The sequence below is a fragment of the Tiliqua scincoides genome, chromosome 3, assembly GCF_035046505.1.
Source record: "Tiliqua scincoides isolate rTilSci1 chromosome 3, rTilSci1.hap2, whole genome shotgun sequence".
In the NCBI taxonomy this organism is placed as follows: domain Eukaryota; kingdom Metazoa; phylum Chordata; class Lepidosauria; order Squamata; family Scincidae; genus Tiliqua; species Tiliqua scincoides.
This window is the reverse complement of record NC_089823.1, coordinates 193,920,219-193,937,243: the sequence shown is the minus strand read 5'-3', so window position 1 is coordinate 193,937,243 and position 17,025 is coordinate 193,920,219. Positions and strand designations below refer to the sequence as shown.

The 17,025-nt window shown below is 40.8% G+C and overlaps 1 protein-coding gene across 4 annotated transcripts in view; it reads left to right on the top strand.

Moving 5' to 3' along the window:
- Positions 1–17,025, top strand: part of DGKD (diacylglycerol kinase delta) — a 90,868-nt gene that overhangs the window by 65,566 nt on the left and 8,277 nt on the right. For all 4 annotated transcript variants that reach the window (XM_066619920.1, XM_066619921.1, XM_066619922.1 and 1 more), the window contains 14 exons: positions 119–213; positions 306–405; positions 490–763; positions 1,989–2,147; positions 6,787–6,915; positions 8,155–8,251; positions 9,247–9,357; positions 10,531–10,627; positions 12,151–12,258; positions 14,654–14,767; positions 15,481–15,615; positions 15,854–16,005; positions 16,105–16,216; positions 16,305–16,397. In XM_066619920.1, coding sequence (XP_066476017.1) covers positions 119–213; positions 306–405; positions 490–763; positions 1,989–2,147; positions 6,787–6,915; positions 8,155–8,251; positions 9,247–9,357; positions 10,531–10,627; positions 12,151–12,258; positions 14,654–14,767; positions 15,481–15,615; positions 15,854–16,005; positions 16,105–16,216; positions 16,305–16,397 — 1,776 coding nt within the window. The remainder of the gene's footprint in view (positions 1–118; positions 214–305; positions 406–489; positions 764–1,988; positions 2,148–6,786; positions 6,916–8,154; positions 8,252–9,246; positions 9,358–10,530; positions 10,628–12,150; positions 12,259–14,653; positions 14,768–15,480; positions 15,616–15,853; positions 16,006–16,104; positions 16,217–16,304; positions 16,398–17,025) is intronic.

Below are 17,025 nucleotides of genomic sequence, written 5' to 3'. Positions count from 1 at the left end.
CTACGGCAGACAATAGGGAGCCAAATATTATCTAGCATGTACTGATCAATGCTGGCTGGGTCTATGTTGTGCAACACTGGAAGAAGTGATGCAATTACCCATTTCTGAATATTACAAGGTGCAGCAGATTCTCTTCTATGAAGACTCTGTGGCTGCTCATTTATCGAAAATCTTGACATCTGACCAACACTCAGTGGTCATCTCATCAGCCAAGTAAGTACTTCAGGAGGAAGTTCCTCATAGAAGCCAGTTACATCATGAGTAGTAAGTAAATAATTCTTGCTTCCCTCTCCTGGTTTGTTTAGGGTGCTTTGTGAAACTGTGAAAGATTTTGTGGCTCGAGTTGGGAAGGCTTATGAGAAAGCACCAGAAAGTTCTGAGGAATCTGAAGTCATGGCCAGAAAGGTATTTGGAGAAAAAAATTTAAAATGACCTACATATAAAAAAGATCATAAAATTACTTTGAAACCTTATGCTTTGTACTTGTAGTGCTCTGTTCTGAAAGAGAAACTAGACTCCCTTTTGAAGACGTTGAATGAAGAATCTCAGGCTTCATCTTCTCTGCCAAACCCACCTCCTACCATTGCAGAGGAGACAGAAGATGGTGATGGTTCTGGCAGTGCTTGTGATTCTTCTAGTGAACGTTCAATAGGATCATCATGCACCACTCGTCCTCAAATATTCCGACCACGTGAGCAGTTAATGTTAAGAGCCAACAGTCTGAAAAAAGCTATTCGTCAGATTATAGAACATGCAGAAAAAGGTAACTTTAGCACCAAGAAATCATGGGTATGTGTCAAACACTGTTTGAAAGGAACTAAATTTCCTTTATTCCAGAGACATAACAGGAATCAGGATTTCACTACTGCATTCTTGAAATAATCTGTATAATATATTACAAAGTGAGGAATTGCTTCTGATGTAACTATAGTTGTATTCTCACCCTACCCATAATGAAAAGTGTTTAGTGTTGTATCCTCTCCATGTCCATGAAGACATCACTTAATTATCACATTCTTCCATATAGGTATAAAAGTTCAGTCCAAGATATGGCCAACTATTAAGCTGAAGTTTGATAAGGCAGGACTTCTCTTTACAGAAGCCATGCTTATTCACCCTTAACTAGGCTGGCTTGTATATGTGTTTGTTCATTGTAGCTTTAATAACACTTTTCACCATGTTTAGATATTAACTGGTCTGTTTCCTGGATCTCTGTATGTTGATTACCTTCCAGTACTCTAATAAGCAGGCTGGTTTTAGTGACATGGCATATTTTTCTGAGAAGATCAACAGTGTCTCAGTTCAGTTCTTTAAGAACTCTTGAGTATATGTCATCCGGACCCAATGATTTTGCCATTTTGAATGCTCAGTTTCCATGCAGATTATTCCTTACTCTTTATTCTTTAGGTAAATCTTAACTATAGCTACTTCTTAGATTATTAGCCCTTGTGGGCCCAGTTCATGTGATTTCTTCTGTTGTCACAGGGAGGGTTAAATAAACAAAAGAAATCCTCACCTACATATTCCTGCATATTCTTTGTTTACTTACCGGTTACAGTCAATGCTTCTTGCAAATAAGGGCAGGTCTTTTTTGAAGGGTTTAGTTTTCATGAGAAATATATCTATGGGAAGTATAACAGTGAGGCTAGCATATTGCAGTTTGGTCAGTGATAGAACAGTGCTAGATAGATAGATTAGCAGTGCTGTTATGCTGCCGCATTGGATGCCCTTAGGGGAGAAAGGTGGGGTAAAAATCAAACTAATAATAATAATAAAGGAAGGAAATATTTGCTCCTGGATCTTTTCTGAAAAATGTGTATGTCATGAGAGGTTCATATATCCTATTATTGTGGCCTGTGAATTCTTCCCTGTGAGTAACTTTCATGTTGAGAACAGAATTTTGTTGCTGTTCTTCTGTTGACCAATTCTCTATGTATAGTGTGATATAAGTTTAAAGCTCTTGTGCCTGTCACTGTTTTATTGTTTAGCTGTAGATGAACAGAATGCTCAGACCCAAGAACAGGATTGCTTTATACTCGGTCTCTCCACCCCTGAAGAGGGAAAGGAGCTAAGGAATGAGAATAAAATCTTGCAGTCATCACATGCTGGCAACTTTGGTTTTCCAAAAGGAAGGAGCCATCGGAAAGGTAAAATCTTAGGTAGCCCAAGTAATTGTAGGCAGTGTCATTTTATATGCCTTCCTTGAACCTACACAGCATTTGTCATATTTTCTTAGCTGTAGGTCAAAAGTGTCTGTACAAGTCTTAGGGTCCTGTTTTACCGCCCAGTCCTGAGCTTCATGGTGCCCCCCCAGAGAAAGCCCCGGCTATATTGACAGTGCATACTTGAGAGACTCCATGTTGGGCCTTTTGGCCCGACACAGGGTTTAGGATCCAGTGGAATAGGGCACCGCTGGTCCCACCCCCTCCCGCCCCAGTTCCCCCACCCTCATTCCACCCTCCCCTCACTCCCAGAGGCCACATCACTGCCCAGTAGTTGCATTTGCCCCCATTGGCAGTGCATCCTCTTCCTGCTGGCACTGGGCCCAGCGCCTGACTGGCACAGGCCCATTGCTGGCGCTCCTGACTCACCAGATATCATCAATGTGCTTTACAGCATGTTTACAGCACCCAGCGTTGGCGCTAAGGCTCAGCACCGGTACTGGCTGAGTTCAGGATTGAACCCTGAGTTCAGATTGTCAGCTGAGCTATAGATAACATTGACATAGCTTTAACTTAGTCTCTCTGTATTATTACTGTTTCTCCATTAAATAAGCTCCACCAAGTATTGCTATGAGATCTTGAAGTTGTTAATACATTTATACCTTCCCTTTATACAAAATCTTTTACAAAAGCAAAAAAAGATCTCAAAAGCAGAAACAAACAAGTTAAAATAAGCAGCAGTTAAACGAGACAGCAGTGTAAAACAAGTGTATAACATTGAATATTATTTGTGGCAGCCATGCAGTTAGTGTAGTAGAATTCTGCACATGCACAGAGCTAACTGCAGGAACTTCCAGAGCTGTTTCTAGCATTCTTTTTCTGCTTGTAAGTGGGGGAAATCCAGCCCCTCCATTCCTTTTGAGTACTGCCCCTTAAGTTTACATTGTAACAATGAAGAGCGCAGCTTCTACGGACCTCAAAATGGCCTCCAGAAGTCCTAGTCCAGAAGTCCTAAAAACGTCCAGTTTTTAGCCGAAAACCAGAAGTGCCCGTCCAGGACTTCTAGAGGCCTTTCTAAGGCCTGTGGAGGCTGTGCGTGGCCTCCACGGGCCTCAGAAAGGCCCCCTAAAGCATCGGAAGGCCACCCTTTGAACATTTTGTTGTCACAGGGAGGATGTAATTTGTCATTGCAGACAAGCTCTGATCACTAGATGGGGGAGATGCTTTTGTGCATCTTTGCCAGTGTGGGGCTTGTTGGTACAATCATTCTGACCCTACCCACCCCTATGTACAAAAATGTGTGAAGAGACATCAGTTCTAAAAAGGACTTCTTAAACCAATTTCACTTCCAGTCTAAAAGCAAGCAGTTAGGGATCTTTTGGGAGACTGTTCCACACCCTCCCAAGTAAGAACAAAAACATCCTCTATTGGGAACTCCCCTTATCACAGGGATTTGAAGGAGAACCTCCAAAGTGGAACTGAGGTTGTAGTGTGACCTTAGTTGTAGATATAGGAGCATAGTTCAGTTTTAGACGGCAATGTGCAAAATGTATTTCTTAGTAGTACTTTTACTTTATTTACGATCATCCGACCAGCTAATCACAGACAACAAAACAAAATACACAAAATTAAGACCAACACCCCATTTACACATATATAAAATCATAAAATCAGAGATTGACACTCTCAGTTTTCTTTCTTACCAACTGTGCAGCATAACAGAAACGGGCAACCCTGAATGATATATCAGAGTATACATCAGATAGCAGAAAAGCAAGCTGCTCCTCCACCTGCATCCCCATTTCAGTACCGAAAATCGGGGAAATAAATTTAGATCTCAAGTCATCATAATATGGACATTACAAAACAGTGTGGGCAGTTGTCTCCACCTCATTATGAGGGCAGGGGCACAGTCTCTCTGAATAGGGACGCCTTGCATAACATCCCAAAAGGACTGCTGATAAAAGTACATTACACCTGGCTTTAGTAAAAGCAATCCTAAATTTAGGAATAACAATATTATAAAAGTATCTGGCAGGAGAAAGTACAAGAGCGATCCCCATGAAAAACATACGCAGGAGGTCTGGCTCTCGCAGATCTCATTTCAAGGTCCACCAAACTCTGACGCAAAATTTCTTTTGCGTCTCCCAGGCTCATCATCATTAAAGACTCTGGGGAGAGATCGCAGCATTTAAAATGGTCCAAGCGCCTTTTTTCCCAGGTGCCTACAAAAGGATCCAAAAAGATCAAATAAGTAAAGTTATCCTGTCTCGAGAGAATCTTCAAAAAATAATGTAAGGCATTTAGCCACATCGACATCTCTATACTTGGGGTACCAGATTCCAACCTAACCACAGTATTCGGCACACATTGGGGAACATACATTAGTCGACGCAAAAATTTGGTCTGGATCACCTCCAGAGACCTGGTATTTAAATATGGGGCGATCTCAGAATCATAAAGCAAATGAACCCTGGTTTTAGCAGTATGCAGTCTTAAAGCCGCAGGGAGAAATTTGGCGCCTTTAGATGAATAAAAACGATAAATGGCACTAGATGTTTTCTGTGCTGATTGACTGACATAGTTTTTATGGGCCAAACGACCTCCTTGATAGTGAAAAATCACCCCCAGGTATTATATTACTTTAACCTGCTCAATGGGTTTCCCATTTAGGAGCCATCGAAAGGCCTTATAACTTCTAGCAAAAGCCAGCACCTTTGTTTTATCATAATTAATAGTTAATTCCTCCTGTGAACTGACCAGGGCTAGATGGCGAAGAGCCCTCCTCATGCCAACCTGTGTTCTCGATAATATGAGCACATCGTCGGCATATACCAGAACAGGGACATGACGATCAGCAACCTTTGGAGGATGTAGGGCCAGATCATCAAAAGAAGTAATCAATGAATTTATATAAAAATTAAATAAAAGGGGGGCAAGAACACAACCCTGTCTGACCCCTTTATTAACCAAAATTGAATTCATTAAATGACCATTAGATGAACACCTAATCCTTATGCCAGAATTGCTGTACAAGCTAACCATAAGCAGCAAATAATCGATGATCAATGGACGAAGCTGCAAACTTATCCCATAGCCTAGATCTAGGGATTAGGTCAAAAGCAGCCTTGAAATCAACATTTCTTAGTAGTAGTAGTCATAAGTTCAGTTGTGTGTATCCCCCTAAAAGTTATTGACACACTTTTTCTTTTGAGTAATTTGAGCCACCTTGGGTCCCTTCAGGGAGAAAGGCAGGATATAAATGCAGTAGATATATAAATAAATTCAGTTTTAAAATAAATGTTTTGTATCAATCCAGTATTGGAATAAAATATACCCCAAGAAAACCTTAAAAATGAAACATCTTTGGGATTGCATTGACCGTGAGACATTTGCAGTTTAAAAAAGAACACACTTTATTGTGTTCTTTACTGCAATTTATACTGCAATTTTCCAATAAAACAATATAGCTGCAGGTTAGTCCCTAAAAGACATCCCTTTTAACATTGCACAGTGTATATTATATAGCATGTGGCCTTTCTGTGCCTCAGAACACTTCTAGATGTAACCGGAAGTTGCCGGTACAACCTGGAAGTGACTTTAGTCACAACTGGGAGGCTTTCTGAGGAGACTAGGAGTCCGTTGTGACCTCCAGAGGACTGGGCGTGGCTTTCAGGTAAGTTATTGAAGTGCCTCACCAGGCCCCCAGTGGATTCCAGCATCTGGAATCCAGTTCCCTGTGGATACTGAGGGGTAGGCTATAGCTTACAATATAATTTGCTATTAACATCTCACAATCATGACGGGAGTCTCTTTTTTTTTGGAATGTTTAATGTTGTCTGAAAATGCTAGAAAAAACAGAGGGTCTGTCTCTGAAGTAATGAGAAGACATTGATGGGAGTGGGGAGCTGCAGATGTTGACAAATATTTATAAGGGAATTAACTGCATTTTACTGAGAAATAAATCTCACTGTGTTCAATGGATCTTTCTTAATAAGTGTGTTTTGAGATTGTAACCTATGTGCCCTATGCATTTTGAGCTAGGAGCACTTCCTGTGGCTTTTGTTTCAGCCAAAGATGTACCTTCTAACACAGTAGGTACTAAACCGTGGCCTGCAGGCTGGATACAGCACCTGGAAAAAGCCTTTCCCGTCATGTGCGGCGCTTACCATTCTGCGCTGCTGCCTGTTATCTTTTCAGCCCATCTTGTCAGAAAGTTGCACTGGACTGTTGCTTCCTCTAGCCATTGCCCCAGCAGGCTCTGTGCCCCAATTTCGGGTCAGAAACAGCTGCCTTGTGCAACTCTCTGATGAGATCAGCTGGAAAGATGACAGGCAGCAGCACAGAACAGCAAGAACTGTGCACAATGGGGAAGGCTTTTCCTTAACATAGCGGTCCTACGATTTGGAGTCCACAGTTCTAACATAACTTTTCATTAATCTCTTAACAGGCATATTTTAGATATGGAAGTCCTTAAAGAATCTACCCAATACAAAACGTGTTATAAAATGTTAACATGGCATAATTTGTAATCAAGAAAAAGTACATTCTTCCACATCTTATCTTTATACTATATTTAAAGTAATAAACTAATAGTATCATTGGTTTGTGTTATATTTTATAGTGATCAAGTCACCTTGTGAAAGGTTAATAAATAAAGGAGGTTTATCTGTGGGAAGCTCTGCCTCTCTTCCTCCTCAGGCAGGAAACCGGGACAATCTGCCAATGCTGAATGCAAAGATCCTCTACCCTAGTGAGTGCCACACACCCTTTCTTTCTAGCTGATCTGGGCATAAGATCCTGCTCTTCTGAGCAGAACATGATTCCTGTGATTAATTTAAATGAATGTCTTTCCATGTAGGAAATAAATCCACTTGTGGAGAACACTTGATTGGTCTAGAATAGGAAAGGCCATAAAAGCAATGTTGATCACCAACAATTTTTCTTTAAGAAAAGGCTGACTTTGTTTGTGTGGCATATATAGGCCTTTTGAAAGAATTGTTTACACTGTGTGTACCCTGCACATATAATCATAATTAGGAGTAATCTACTGCTGTGAAAGTGGAATATAGGCAAGTGCCAGGAACTAAGTTCAGGAAAGTCATAGGAATTAAGAATGGTCCTTATAGTGAAGTCTCAAGTCACTTCAGACCAAATCCTATGTCTTTCACATGCATTGAAAGTCTTCAGTTCATTAGTAGTATGTGAGTATTGCTCCTACCCAGAAATTTCTGGCACATACCTCATTACTTTGAACAACAGGCTTGTTCATGTAACTTAACTCTTGTTCAGAACTGGTTGGTTTAACTTTTTTCTTTTGTTAGAAAAATTGACCTTTCTGATCTGACCTAATCTGATCATGTAAGGAACAAGAGTTTGAAAACCTGGAAGTCTTAAACAATGTACTATGCAGCCTTGAAATACAATCCTATCCTTTCTTTCACAAATGAACCATGAATTCATCTGTATTCCTTTTCTAGTAGAAGAAAAGAGCTATTTCTTTATAGTAGGCTGTTCATCTTGCAACTCTGTCTTGGAACACCTGTGCCTTGCTCACATTTCCAAACCAGGTCTGAGGATCTTCCACCCCTTTATAGGAGTGGGTCCCTCTTCAGAATTAAATCTTGGATCTCTTCCTTCCAGCTTTCTAATTAATATAGAACAGATTATATGGGAAGTCCTGTGTTCCCCATAAATAGTAGTTGCTCACTGCATTTCATACAATCATAATAGGAAAAATTGAATGGGCTTGAACCTGCTCCTGTGTAGGATTTAAGTACTAAGGCTGGAATTTTTCGTAGGTTTGAAGTCCTGTTTTTCCCTCATTGTTCAGCAACAGTGAAAATGTGAGATAATGTTTCATGCTCCAGAAGCGACATCCTGTTGGTTTTGGAGGTAAAATACATACTGTTTTGCCTATTGTAAATAAGCTCAGCCTTGCCACACTTCATAAGCTCCATCCTATTTCCTGTAACATTAATTTTGTCAACAGATATGCGTGCTGGAGCATCTGGCTCTCTACCTGGAGGTTCGGTCATCAGCCGCTTACTGATTAATGCAGATCCCTTTAATTCTGAGCCAGAAACTCTGTGAGTATTCAAATGAGAATAAAGGGGAGGAACCTCTTTTTCAGTCATGATTAAGGGAAAAATCATTTTAAAAGAAAATATCTCTTGCAAAGCCATATACAGACCTTGGTATGCATGGGAGATCCATTCCCAGACCCCCTGTGGATCCTGAACCAACAGATACTGAGATCCATGGGTGGGCCCACAGAGGGCCTCCAGACGTGACAGGAAGTGTTTTCCAGTTGTGTCTGGAGGTCCTTTGTGGGCCCTCCAGATGTAGGTTTGGAACCTGTGGAGGGTCAAATCTGTGTGTTCTGAAGCCGCGGAGAAAGAGGACCCATGTACATTTTCTACCAAACTCATCTTATCCTTTTAACAGTTTGAATTATACAGAAAATGATAAAACCTCCCTCTCCCCACATTTTTCATATGCCCTTTCCCATGGAAAGTCATAGTGATATGATATGAAATCATATTTCATTCATAAATATTTCCAAATTCATTCTCATTTCCCTTCTGGATACCAAACCTATAGATGTTTACTGTGGCTTGTAATGTTTACTGAACCATGTGTATGGTTCTGTACCTGGCCAAATGTTTTTCGGTACTTTATTGAAATGGTGAATGAGGTAATGAAATTGGCTCCAAGCACACTGTGGAGCTAGTAGCAAACTGCTACTAGCTAGTAGCAAACCGTCTTTGTTTTCCTTATTATTTCAGTTAATCAACCACAAGCATACCATTTACTTGTTCCATTTCCCTTTATTTATATCTTGTCATTTTATTGTCCATTTCCCTTTATTTATTTTTGTCATTTTATTGGCTTTTTGGCTGCTTTCTTTTCTTCAATGAGAAGCATAATGTTGACCTGCACTGGATATCATTTCTTAACAGGCTTCACTCTTGGTGCAGAGAGGGCTATTTCATATGGATAAGTGAGAGTTGCTGCAAATTGTTTGGGGAATGCTGAAATATTCCATTACGTTAAGTTAAAGCATCCCTCTTTTCCTTTATAGTGATTGTTATGTGGAGAAATGTGTAATGAATAACTATTTTGGAATTGGACTTGATGCAAAGATCTCTTTGGATTTCAACAACAAGCGTGATGAGCACCCAGAAAAGTGCAGGTAGGTCATCCATTTGAGAAACAGCTTTGGATCTTTTGTAAAACCTGTACCCTACTGTGTCAATTGCGGTTATAAATCTGGTTAGTGCCTGAGTAAGCTATTTCAGTATATTTCTTTTGACTCTTTTATTGCTTTAACCAATGATAGTGTATATAACCTAGAAGGAATCTTGTTACCGTGGTTACTCACTGAATCCTGCCTATCCTAATCTAATTTTTGAAGACTTTAGGATATCAAATGGTGTGTGAGACACATTGTGCTTTTTGATTCAGAAGTTTAGGCAGAGGGTGGTGATTATTTTGCTGACTTTTCCAGTAGTTTCATTTTTCAAAGCTATTTCTTTCCGGAGAAGGGAATGATATTTTACCAAACTATTTGTTACTTTAATATTTCTCACTCACAGAAATTGGATGAGATTTTCAGTTGTTTTTGTTTTTCATTTAGTCTGTTTTTAGTCTAATTTTTGTTTTTCATTTAGTCTGAGAGGTTTCATTTGAGTGCCATGCTATAAACGTCCATGTACTGGTCCAACCTTGTTATACATGGATTTTTTATTCATGGATTTGACTCAACATGAATGGCCACTGCAAATGAGAAGGAATGTGCTGATCCCTGGAGAAGGGGAAAAATGCATCCCTTTAAAATCAGTTTGATAAACTGCTTTTCTTACTGTTGTAGCAAGACAGTCATGCAAGCAATTACCGATATAACCTATTTATCCATGGATTTTTCACCTGTGGAAAAATCCACAGATTTTTCTATCTCAATATGATGAGAAGGCCCTTTAAATTAAAGGAAAAAACGTGTTTAACGATAGCCTCATTTATACAAGAGAGGGCAGCTGGATGACAATCCATCAATCATTCTCTCTCCAGGCACTTAGAACAGCTTCACTCAGCGACCCCTTCCCCCTGAGCACACGAAAGGAAGATAATGTGCATTCTTTCCCAGTTCTGGATCAAGGGAGGGGTCGCTGGCTCAGAGCAAAGCCGTTTCTAAGTGCCTGGAGAGAGATTGATTGATGGATTGTCTACCTAATGACTCTGTGTTACATCACAAATGCTATTTTTGCTGTCCATGTGAGTTCTGGGAAAGGAACCCTCATGAATAATGAGACTCAACTCGTATTTTTTTTGTCTGTTATATCACTGGTTTTTTGTCTTTCCTTATTAGAAGTCGTACAAAGAACATGATGTGGTATGGAGTTCTTGGGACTAAGGAGCTGCTGCACAGAACATACAAAAACTTAGAACAGAAAGTTTTGCTTGAGGTAATATGCTCAGCAATTTGATCTTTCAGTATAGATTTTCCACTGTGACAAGAAGATATTGTTTGGTCTTCTTCCCCCATGTGCACTTATTATCCTGCTTAAGAACATAAGAACAGTCCTGCTGGATCAGGCCATAGGCCCATCTAGTCCAGCTTCCTGTATCTCATAGTGGCCCACCAAATGCCCCAGGGAACACACCAGATAACAAGAGACCTGCTTTGGAGCATTTATTTAACCATTCTAGTCCAGCTTCCTGTATCTCATAGTGGCCCACCAAATGCCCCAGGGAACACACCAGATAACAAGAGACCTGCTTTGGAGCATTTATTTAACCAATCTGTTTGGTCAGCCTCCTTCAGTTCAAATCTGCAACTGTTAACTTGTTTTCACACAACAATTAATATTGTGCCTGATTCAATGTTCTATGTCTGGTTCTATGTCTGATTTCTTATCCCTTGTACTAAATTCAGTTGCCTCAAAATTTCTTCCCACTTACAGATAATTAGTGTGGCTGGCACCAGTGATAGTGGAGAGCCAGTAATAGATATCGTCTGCAACAATGATTATGGTTGCAAAGAAATTTCTTTCACTCTTGATTGATAAATTTAACCTGGATGAATTTAAGCCTGGGGCCTCTGCGGGCTTCAAATTGGCCATTTCAGCCAAAAAAAACACAACTTCTGGTTTCTGGAGAGAGGGTCTCCAGGGGCTTCCCCAGGCCTCAGAATGCTTTATAAGGGCAAAAATGACACTTGCAGTTTCCCTTTGAGAAACCAGAAGTTGTGTGTTTTGGGCTGAAATGGCCATTCTGAAACCCAAAGAGTCCATAGGCAGACATGCACAGCCTCTGCAGGCTTCAGAAAGCCCTCTGGAGGAGACCGGCACACAGCTCCAGTTGGGCCAAGTCTGGTTCAACATGGGTCCAGGAGACCTGCATTGAGCCAGATCCGCGGATACAGAATCCGCTGATACAGAGACCCCACTTTTATAGATAAAATATATAGTTTTCTTGTTTCATCTGCACCTTTCAGTATTTCAAAAAGTCATAACAATGAAAAATACATAGAATATATAAATATAAATCTTACTTCTGTACATTTTTGAAAGGACAATCTGTGATAAAAAAAAAAGTTATTGAGCCAGATCCATGAAAAACCGAACACATATAGAATTGCAGTTACAGATAAGACCCCTACATCTACTTTCTGTGCTTAGGATTCTCACTGTGCTTTATTATTGCATACTTTTGCTCTTATCTTAGTACGTACTATGCTTAGAGATCAGGGTTTTCATGAAAGTAGATTGCATAATCAGTCCGCTGTGTAAGTTGTGGGTAGTTGCCTAGTGTCAAACATTTTAAAAGGTGATTAACCCACTTAGGCTGATATCCTGTACACATTTCCTGGGAGTTGGCTCCGTTGAACACAGCAGGACTTACTTTTGAGTAGATATGCACTGGATTGTGCTGTCTTTAAAGTCTGCAGATTTCTCAAGTTACATAAAATTATCTTTATATCATGCAGTGTGATGGGCGTCCAATTCCTTTGCCTAGCCTTCAAGGAATTGCTGTCCTTAACATCCCGAGCTTTGCAGGAGGCACCAATTTCTGGGGGGGAACCAAGGAAGATGATGTGAGTAATTTCTCAATTTTTGCAAATAAGGATGGTAGTCTTTTAATTTCTCCTCCTTTGTGCCAAAATCACTGAAGCAAAGCACTCCCATCTAAATATTCTCATTTGTGAAGTTACTGTTCAGTTCAGATTGTCATTTATTTGAAAACTGTAAGAATATTGTGATTTAATTTGTACCACTTTCAGGGGCAGCATGACCTAGGAAACTGCCCACCACTGCCACCTCTGCTGCAGCACACTGGAAGGTCAAAAAAAGCCCCATAACATGTTCCTTGCACAGTTTCCTCAAACCTGGAAGTGTAGGATTTATGGTTATATTTGTAGGAACCATGTAAAGGAAAGAGCTTCATTCACACTTGCAGGTTTGAGGAAACTGCATGAGGAGCACAGTAAGGTGGCAAATGATCTGCTTCTCACTCAAGCGAGTAGGAAGTGAATCAGTGTAGCTCATGTCTGGAGCAAGCTGGAGGGAGGTGATGGCTCATTCTGCCATTCACTGCTGATGCAAGCTGCTTGACCACTTGTAATGTAATTCTGTTTTCCTGTTACTGACAATTGTTTAAATCAGGGGTGTTCAAACTTTTTGGCAGGAGGGCCACATAATCTCTGACAGTGTCAGGGGCCAGAGGGAAAAAAGAAATAATTTATATTTAAGATTTGGATAAATTTACATAAATGAATATATTAGAGATGGAACTTATATGAATGAATGAAGGTCTCGAAATAGCTCAAGGCCTATAAAAAGCCTTGTGCAGAGCAAGTTCAGTCTTTGCTGCCGCTGCTGCTTCACAGATCTGAAACAGCTAGCAGTGGAGGGAGCTCTCGGCCCACAGCTCACACAGGAGGTCAAACAGTTGGCCCCCATGCTGAGAGCAGTCGTATCACGCCAGAGTGGGCTCCAGCAAGTCTCTGGTGGGCCAGAGGCAACATAGAGATTGAGGGCTCCCTGCTGGCTGGATTGGGAGTCCCCAAGGGCCACAAATGGCCTGCGCACCAGGGTTTGGGCACCCCAGTTTAAGTAATAAAGTACTTTCAGAACATACAGATGCAAGTAAATAACACTATGATAAATAATGAACATGAAAAATGTAGTGCCTACGTTTTGCATAAAGCCCAAAATATATGTGAAAAATACCATTACTAGAACAAATATAAAGTGTTAGTATTAAAAGATGAGTAGATATTGCAATTCACTGTGTCTGGTTATTGTTAATGTTGGCCTTTTGGTTGGTTACCAGTACCTGCTGGTTATTCTTCCAGCTGATCTTATCATCCATCACTCCTCTCCACTACATGGCAGCAACACTTCTTGATTCATTGTCACATCAGCAGTAACCAAGTTGCTGTGGTTTTGGTTGATTTTTAGTTGGTCATGGACCCACTGCTACAAGGGTGTGACATGGCAAATGTTCACACGCCAGCACAAATCAAAAGCAGCTTCCGTGTCACACACCATTATGCCTGTCAGCTTCCTGGTCACAACAGGCTGTAACGCACCAAAAATCAGGTTGAGACCCACACTTTGAGAACTGCTGTGTACTGTAGCATAACTTTCCTGGAGTAGATCTCACTTCATTAGATGCATGAAGTGTCCTCAGTTGTCAGGTTAATACATATATTCAGGGGCATAGAAAAAAGGGAGGAGTGTAAGTGGCATGAAATGCCTACAGAATGCAAGCCATATAAACCCATTTTATATGGACTTTCATGGGCAAATGTATTATGGGGGGGGCAACAATAGAGTTCTTGCAAGCCCTATGCCAGGGTACTCTGATGCCCTGCATCCTACCCACAGTCGATCCGTGAGTATAGCATCTGTCTGAAGCAGCAAACACAGTACCCAGGGAGACAGCCTTCCTGTGAAATCATAGATATTGTAAGAATTTGGTGGGTTGCAGAAATCACAATATTTACAGTATCCCCAGGTACAGTGATTGTCAGCAGGTACTGGAACTTTGGAGTGCAGTGCAGGTGCAGGTCTTGCAGGTGCTCCCTCAATCTCTTCCCTACCACCATGAATTCATCGCCCCAGAGATACTAAATATCTGGAAAGGGCTACAGTCCATGGCAATTCTTTTTCTCTGTGTGTATAATAAATACCATTATGCTTTTCTTTTTTATATATCTAATTGGTGATAACAAAATCCTCCTCACTTAGCTAACCCTGTAATACAACAGGAAACCATTGTCTCAGGTCAAGACTGAATAACAATAGCAAACTTCCTGATAAATTTCAATTCAGCAGTTTCACACTGGGGTCTTCTAGGGAATATTATTTTCTGTTGCTGGGGCATGTGTAAGTCTTGTGGAGTTGGCCTCCTAGTTATTAAGACACAGAGGAAGCCATTATAATTGCTTTGGAAGTGGGATAAGTTTCTCCCTTTTCCTCCCCCAGACATTTACAGCTCCTTCTTTTGATGATAAGATCCTGGAAGTGGTAGCAGTATTTGGTAGTATGCAAATGGCTGTCTCACGTGTGATTAACCTCCAGCATCATCGAATTGCCCAGGTATTTCACCAAGTTGCTTGCTTCTTAATTGCCTTACTATACATAGAACATTTCAAGGGTGAAGTAGTTTTGTTTGGGAGAACTAACAAGTATTGAATAGGGTTTAGCTTATACCGAAACCACTCAGAAACGTGTTAGGTTGCAAGTTCTGTCTGTAAGTTGCTTTGTTAATAAGTCCAACAATGCTGGCAAAACAAGCTAAGGAAGCTGCTCAGCAGTGCTGAAAATAGCAAACCTGTTGCTATAGCAGTGGAGCACTAAATATGGGAATTCCTGGGACTGGAATGAGGGGGGGAGAGAGAGCACATGTGTACTGAGTTGTAAGGTTTAAAAGCCCTTCCTTTGTTTCTTAAGGAGGGTGCGGGGGCTGGGAGCTGAGGGTTGCTTGTGGCTGTTCATATCTTTGAAGATTCTTAAGTTGAATGTTCTCAAGTAGGAGGTATTAAGTTACAATAGGTGCAGCAGTTTATAAAAGATTTGAGGCTAATGGATGCCATCGGTGGTGTTCAGTATAAGCTGGTTTCCCAGAATTGCTCAGTTTTGAATAGGGCACGAGAATTCATTATTGGACTAGCAACAGCCGTTCCAATTTTTGCTTTGCATGTAGTTCTGGGAAACTTATTGTGAAGCAAAGGGAGATGTTTCAGGTAGCGTGTAGAAAGCATATCCTGTTTTATGATATTAGATGCATTTAACACATGAATTTCTCATAGTGCCGAACAGTGAAGATAGCAATCTTGGGAGATGAGGGTGTTCCTGTACAAGTTGATGGAGAGGCCTGGATCCAACCCCCAGGATATATTTGGATTGTTCATAAAAACAGGGCACAGACACTAACCAGAGATAGGGTAAGAACCAACTCTCTTACCTGTGGTATTCTCTAGTCTTGAACCTACTTAACGAAGAGAAACCTGAGTTCCACTTCAAGAGTGTGGTGCAAGATTACAATAGCCTTTACAGGGACAGTAGATGGTGTGTGTGTAAGTGCATACATCCAGGGTTTCTAGAGTATGGCTATAAAACACACACTTCTGCTAAATGGTCATTTATGACATGAACTAGTGAAATCTGTTCTGCTTTTTTTAGGCCTTTGAGAGCACCCTAAAGTCCTGGGAGGACAAACAAAAGTGTGATCTGCCACGACCTCCCTCGTTCTCATTGCACCCAGAAATTATATCTGAAGACGAGTCCACTCAGATCAATCAGTTTTGCCAAGCAGCAGGAGCTCTGATTCACAGGTGGGTCCACTTTCTTTTTTTCTGCAAGTTTTGAAGGCAACTAGAATAAGGTAAGGGCCCAGGAAGTTTATCCCATTGTTTTTTTTCCCTTCCCTGTAGCATTCGGGAAATAGCCCAGTCTTACCAGGACATGGAACAAGAACTCGCTCATGCTGTCAATGCTAGCTCCAAGTCTATGGACAAAGTATATGCCAAATCCAAGTCTGCAGAGGTACTCTCTTAGTCTCTCTTAGTTTGCTCCCAGTTGTTCCTTTTTGGTCAGACATTTTGACTGTTATATGTTTATGACTTCCACACAGGGCCTGAACTGCAGCCTTGTTGTAGAGATGGTGAATAATGTGAAAGCCCTGCATAATGAAACTGAACTACTTCTGGCTGGGAAGGTGGCCCTGGTAAGAATTGTGAATAGCAGAAAAACTTTCTTGGTTTTTCTACTACTGGTTTCATACTACATGTTTATTGAAGACATGATTGTCCTATTTGTTCAAGTCCACAGCTTGACACCTGTTTTAGGTGTTTTTACCTCTCTCATTCTGTGTGTAAATATTGTGATTTCTTATTTTTGCAACTTACCACAATTAGTAAGCTTGTTCTTATGATATCTGTGATTTTATGTAATGTAATGTAAGCACAAGCTACTGCCTTGTTAAATGTTGCAGTAATATCTCAGTTACTGCTGAGGATCTGTTTCTGGAAAGCCAAGCACTATCTATTCTAAAACATCACTATAGAAGTCACCATTGCAGGAAATGGGAGCTGCTTGGCTGAAGCCTTACGGCACGTTTGTGACAGTCTTGTGCCAGGATTTGCGTTGGCCCAGAGAGCACTCTGGATTACACTCTAAGGCTGCAATCCTAACCACACTTTCCTGAGAGTAAGCTCCTTTGAACAAAATAGGACTTACTTCTGAATAGACCTGGTTAGGATTGTGCCCTAAGGCTGTTATACTGAACACTCTTATTAGCAAGGCAGTCCCATTAGGGCAGTGGGATTTACTTCTGAGTAAACATGCTTAGGATT